This window comes from Medicago truncatula, chromosome 2, assembly GCF_003473485.1.
Source record: "Medicago truncatula cultivar Jemalong A17 chromosome 2, MtrunA17r5.0-ANR, whole genome shotgun sequence".
Lineage (NCBI taxonomy): Eukaryota > Viridiplantae > Streptophyta > Magnoliopsida > Fabales > Fabaceae > Medicago > Medicago truncatula.
In genome coordinates, this window is record NC_053043.1 from 1,746,310 (window position 1) to 1,752,731 (window position 6,422).

At 35.4% G+C, this 6,422-nt stretch overlaps 1 protein-coding gene across 1 annotated transcript; it reads right to left on the reverse strand.

The window, feature by feature from the left end:
- Positions 1 to 1,129: 1,129 nt before the first annotated feature.
- Positions 1,130 to 6,072, reverse strand: LOC11421605 (uncharacterized). Its single transcript, XM_003593170.4, has 4 exons — positions 5,203 to 6,072; positions 2,974 to 4,309; positions 1,915 to 2,263; positions 1,130 to 1,498 (listed from the first exon to the last, which is right to left on the reverse strand). Exons 1-3 carry the CDS (start codon positions 5,940 to 5,942, stop codon positions 1,919 to 1,921), a joined length of 2,421 nt encoding a protein of 806 aa, XP_003593218.2. The 5' UTR covers positions 5,943 to 6,072; the 3' UTR covers positions 1,130 to 1,498; positions 1,915 to 1,918.
- Positions 6,073 to 6,422: the final 350 nt, after the last annotated feature.

The following is a 6,422-nucleotide window of genomic DNA, read 5'->3' on the forward strand; positions in this document are numbered from 1 at the left end:
TTACTTTTTTGTCAACGCCTAGATTTACATTATTAATATAAGTTCAAATGGTATGATAAATTGAAAAATTAAACGAAGTATTTATAGTAGATGAAATAATACATGTAAATATTGTGGTATTTTTTTTGTTTATTATTTTTTTTTTGTCCTTATTAATTTTTTTGTTTAGAGTGGTATTTTAAAAATTAAAAAAAAAACAAGTCATTTTGACTTGCGGGAATTAAAAAAAAATCAAAAAATACCCCGCAAGTGGGGGTTGCGAGGTAATAAAATTTTAAAAAAAAAAATTCAAAAAATAGCACGCAAGTTTGACTTGCGGGGTACTTAATATTTTTTAAAAAAAAAATTAAAGGTACCCCGCAAGTGGGGGTAGCAAGGTACCAAAAAAACTGAAAAAGTAGGGCATTTGTGCAATTTTTTTCAAAAGGGGGGATTTTTGGATTTTTCGACAAAAACAAGGGCAGGAAAAAAAAAAAATCGCACTATCCTCTTTATCGCTTTCATCATCCGTATCATCACCAACTTCTTATTGATAAGACTCATTCACAGTTGGTTCTTGAGCAAACTATAATAGAATTACCACCCACGCATTTGGTTCTTGCACATCATCATCCACAGCAACATTATAATGAGGACCCCAAAACAACAACTAATTTTTTAGGTCAACTGATAATCATCTATTGCATAAATAAATCCTTATAACAATCAACAACAATTTTTTTGTGATCGCTAAAATTATGCTGTGATTCAAACCCGACCAAGACACTAAAATAAACCTAGACTTGAAAACCCCTAAATAAAAATACTTGTAGCTTTGTTCACCTTCATTCGCCGCCTTAATTTGTTTGTTTTCCTTCGTTCGTCTCCATTCACCTTCGACTCGCCATTGTGATCCCTGGCGCTCTCCCCCCTCATGCATCTGTTCGGTGCACTTCTGCTTCTTTTGCGTGTACAAATTAATATTACACTGTTGTTATCTTCTTCTTTCTTCAGTCTTTTTTATTAAATAAACCTAACTATTTATTAATATTAAATCAAACCTAAAATAATTATAAACAAATTAATATTACACCTAAGCGACTCGTAAGATTCTTGTAAGCTGTTAGTTTGAATTTGACTGATAGATCACTGTTAATATGCAATTTAAACTGTCACTATATTCATTGCCTTGTTCATATTTTCACTTGATGTAGCTATCAGATACATTCATTACACACTAGTTGTGTATGGAGTTCCATTGAACGGCCTACAAGGCTAAGACAATTACAACAGTGATACAGACTTCAAAAAACAATACTACATGATCATATCGGTTTTCTTACAAATAAACAGGATTGTGGGTGATAATACAACATACAGCGAGTCAAGGAGAAATAAATTGAGACCACACTTCGATATATCTATGCAGGCCCCATAATTGAGCACTCTATCAACTCCAAAAGCTGGATTTTCTCTTCTACATCAACTCCTGCTACTGATTTTTATAAAGATCATTGAACTGCAAAAGTTCAAAGGAAAAAAAAAAAAACTAAATTTGAGATCGCAAAGAATATGATATTGGAATGACTGCCACTGCAGCTGTGACAAGTAAGACAATAAGATAACTGAAACAAACTAACCAGCTTGTTTTGTTTTCTTGTGTTTTTTAGCATTTGCAGTAAGAGACATTTTTTAGTTCTTAATATAAACAACCAATAATATGACCCATGCCACGATGCACTCAGTTTATCAGAGGTCGCCAATTCAGACACTAGTGCATATTTCAAGATATTGAAATCTCATAACAATACACTATACTCAAAATGAAGTAGTGACTACTATCTATGTCAATTAGGAAGAAAAAATAATAGTAGCAGATAAGGTAACCGAAACCATTGTTATTAAATAATCAATTTATAGAGAATAAACGATTACCAGTCTAAAGATGGCCAGCATTTGGTGATCCACTGTCCAACACATTGATTTGACCAGAGATTTTTGCCTTGCAAACTGGACACATGAATCCAACAGAATCTGATTGTATTTCAGAATTAACAGCATCATGGTTAAACTCTATTCCACACCATACACATGTGGTTGTGAGCTGATTTTTGTAATCCATATTTAACATAACTTCTTGTGATGCAGAATGAGCTGAGGATGTACATGTCCCTTGCACCACTATGTCATTTGCCAATTCAGTTGACACATCAAGAGAACCTGGAACACTTGCAAAATCATACTCGAGAGAACCAATATCTTCTAACCTCAATTCCGGGAACCCCTGTCAATGAGGAATAACAAGAATCATATTTCAAGTAAGATCAGCACTGCCAATCAGCTAAGCGCATAGTGGGTGGGTAGTAGCTAATTGCTGCATAAGAGAATTTGATGTCCATGCCGCTAGATTCCAATAATGATAATTTGCTTTTACAAATAGTTCAAATGAAGAAAGATCAAATACGAAATATAATAGACATGTTTGTTGAAAGTACACAAGCATGTGGCCATAACCTGGCAACTAGCGCCACCCAAATCTCCAAGACACCTAATCTAAGAGTAGGAGAGATGTATAAAGCTGAAGAGCAAGTACGATACCATGCAAGCGTTCTTAATAACAGCATCAATAAAAAATGGTCAGACCTATAATTTCTTCTCCCCAAAAACAAGCATGCCCAAATAAAGAAATAATTTTTTCTTTGTAAGATTTATGTAGAAAACATTCAAGAGGGAGCACTTCAATCCATGGTTCAACATAGGCTTTGTAAATAATGAAAACTTAGAGCAATAGATCAATACAAAATAAAACCTGAATATAATATATTAGAGACATAGTTGAAACTAAGCACAGTAGACCACAAGACATGCATAAAGGGCTTCAAATTAACCACGTTTTAAGAAGACCTTGCTATGATACTTGTAGGAACATTCCCTATATTTTGCAACATATATGAAACCCTGACAATATTGGCAAGGATAAGTTATGCATTATACCTTGTCGGAGCTGAATGCAGAAAAAGAATCCAAAGATTGTTCTGGGGATACCGAGGGGTTAGAAACCTTAGATTGGACCACATTTTCTGTAGAAGTTGGCATTGCTGTCACATGAACATTAGAAACACCAGGTACATCTTTGCAGCTATCTAAACCAATTTTCAAGTCACTCTTATTGCTACTGTCTTCATCAAGTTTAAGATCCCCCCTAGTTTTAGTGCAACCAGAATTTTCACTCTTCTTGGATCCAGGTTTCATGTGATTCCCAGATGAATGAAGCAAGGGACTTTGAGAAGCTCCTTGCAGTTCACTCCCAGAACGATCAAACCCTTCAACAGTCAGCGCCACATCACCTTTACCTTCAGAAGTATCAGGTGCATCGACATTTTTCTTATTTACAGATAACAACCCCATGTTATCTAGAAAACTAACCATCTTTGCATCAACAACTCGGTTATTAGCATCAATTTCCTCTATTGTTCCATCCATGGGTAAACGAGGACTACCTTGCTGATTTAGATCACTAACTACATTTGTGCCAGTCAAGCTCTTTTCCATTTTCTGTTCACCGAATGGAGACTCAGCATTTATATCTTCATCTAAGTCGCCAACCGCAATTTCTGAAACAGGTATCGTATTTAGTGTAGAGGAACAATATGGTTCCCTGACAGAATCCTCTATAATAGAGTTTTGAGCAATTTCGATGAGGGCATCCATCTTCGTGATCCTTGAAGGTGTCTCATCCGTGACCGGAGACTCTTCTGCTCCCAGGACGTTAGGCTGACCCGGCAAATCTTCAGCTCTCCTCAAATAATTCCTAACATGAATCCCAACATGACTATTGTAGCGACGCTTTTCCAAAAACACTTTATGACAGAACTGGCACTCAAACTTTCCATCTTTAATTATAACTCCATCTGAAACAGATGAACCAAGTCGATACCGCCTCGTCGTCTTCTGATGAATAGACAACAGGTGCTGCAAATACGCATCCTTCTCATCAAAGGTCATGCTGCACTTGTGACATTCAAACAAATCACGTATTTGCACATCTGCAAGGTTATCCATCTCCAACAAGGCAATTTCCTTGAATCGTTCATTATAGACGGACAAACCAGACGCATCTGAGTTAGTGGCAACAATCTGTCGTTGGTCCTGCTCCTTGCGGGCAACAGAAGCAGCAGCAGGGTTACTTACATTTTCAGTAGTCACTCTCAGTTCCGGAAGTATATTTTCACTTCTTTGAGTGATTTGTAACTGTGCATCAGCATGACCAAAAAGAGACTGCAGATAGGAAGAAACTTCTTTGCAAGACAGAAACTGCTGTCCATTAGGACTGGAGAATATCAAACAAGAAACATAAGCACAAAAAAGCAAACCAAAACAAACGAGCAAAAACAGATATATTTATGGCATGTTTGGGATGACTTATTTGACCTTATCTATTGACTACTGCATAAACACCTTATGAAATGTCCAAATTTGTTTTCAGCTTATTTCCATAAACTCTTCAGGATAAATTATAAAACAGTTGCAGCTTATATAAAAAAACAGATTGACTATATTTTATCCTTGAGTGAAGACCCATTTTAGTCCCTCACAAATTTCTTGTGGCCAAATTTAGTTCCAAACAAAAAGTAATACCCAAATTTGTTTTAGAAATAGCTTCTACATAACCACAGATATAGTAAGCACTTATACAATGAGCACTTCATTATACTGTTTATCCTAACATGGGCTCACACCAAAGGAAAACTCCTCACTCATGGCCCAATAATAAGCAAGGAACATTAATTCTATTACAAGTTAACAACAAATAAATCACATTAATAATAAATGTTAACTTTCCAATATTGTGATTCAAATAACATAAACAAATCACAGCTATATTTATGGCATGTTTGAGTTGACTTATTTGACCTTACCTATTGACTACTGCATAAGCACCCATGAGACTATTTGGGAGAGCTTATGGAAACAACTTATGACATGTGCATAAGCTATCTTCAACTTATTTCCATAAACTCTTCATGATAGATTATGAAAACAGCTTATATCTTATATATAAAGAGTTTGACTTCATTTTATATTTTGTTATAGAAATAGTTTATGCTATAAGTGCTTAATTAAACTAACTAAACCAGCAAAGCACATTAATGTCCTTCCAAATTAACAAAAAAACAAACATAAATGTATTATCCTAAAATTGAAGAATATAAAATCCAAAACCTTATATATCTGCGGCAATAAATCCAAGCACGACCATCTTTCCTCTTCAAACTAAGAAGAAGCTTCCATCCCAAAGGCAACACATCACCAAAATCAGAAGCATCAACAATCCTCCTCTTCCTCCTTCTACTTCCCCACTGCCCAACCAAATCACTCAAAAACCCTAACAACTCCTCTTCCTCCTTTAACCCTTCCGTCCTTCTCGCAATCTCCGCAGCAAAAGGATGCTCAACCTCCGATAAAGCAGCAAAATCAATCACAACACCGTTTTTATTCACAATCTCTTCCTCCAAATGCGCTTTCACTTTAGGTTTCCTCCCTCTCTTCCTCTTCCTCACTTCACCAGCAGGCAATGCCAATGGAAATTCCTTCACCTCAGGAATTGAAGGATTCCGAAGCTCGACCGTGTCGAACTTGGGATCTTCTCTGATGAACTGTTTGAGGTAATCGATGATGATGCGGTGGTCGGAGGGGAGAGTGGGAGTAGGAAGAAGCGGAGGTGCGACGCGACATCGACGGTGAGGACGGGAGTAGGTGCGGTGGGAGCCAGCGCTGTGGTTGAAGGTTGATGGATCGATTTTAGGAGTGACGATTTCGCGTGTAGAATTGAGGTCGAAGGAGGAGAGAGAAGAGAGAGAAAGTGCTTGAAGCTCTGAATGTGTGAGAGTTGTTGAATCAATTGAAGTTAAACATTCCATTTGAACCGTTGATTCTTCTTCCTTCTTCATCTTCATCTTCATCTTCTTCTTCTTCAGTTTAGCTCACTGTGAAGTTGAAAATGGTTTAAGACAAAAATTTTAGCATTAGATTCTTACATGAATCAACGTGACACCAATGACAGTTTCACCCTTCTTTCAAATGGTATAGCTAAGATTAACAAAAAAGCGAAGATATATATTTCCAAAATGAAGGGTGAATTATCGAGTAGCAATCATAGTTGATTATTAGAGTTTATTAAATGAAATTTAAAGATATTTAATTATTCTCATCATCATTGTTGCAAAATTTTTAATTAGAAAATTTATCAAATTGATAAAAAAAATTGGGATCAACTTAATAATATTAAATTATTGTTTTCATCTTTTATAGTATATATATTATATATAAAGAAAAGTAGTATTTTTTGAAAAGATTTGGAGTTTTTTTTTTTATTTCAATTATAGTCTTAAACAAATTTTTCTATAATAATTTTATATTGTTGTTGTAATTAAAAAAGATAA

What these genes read in the sequence shown, in the direction of transcription:
- LOC11421605 (XM_003593170.4), bottom strand. Translation starts at nt 5,942, where the DNA reads ATGAAGATGAAGATGAAGAAGGAAGAAGAATCAACGGTTCAAATGGAA. An exon ending in TATTGCCGCAGATATATAAG is followed by an intron (nt 4,310 to 5,202) that starts GTTTTGGATTTT and finishes GATATTCTCCAG; the next exon opens with TCCTAATGGACAGCAGTTTC. An exon ending in CTGCATTCAGCTCCGACAAG is followed by an intron (nt 2,264 to 2,973) that starts GTATAATGCATA and finishes CCTCATTGACAG; the next exon opens with GGGTTCCCGGAATTGAGGTT.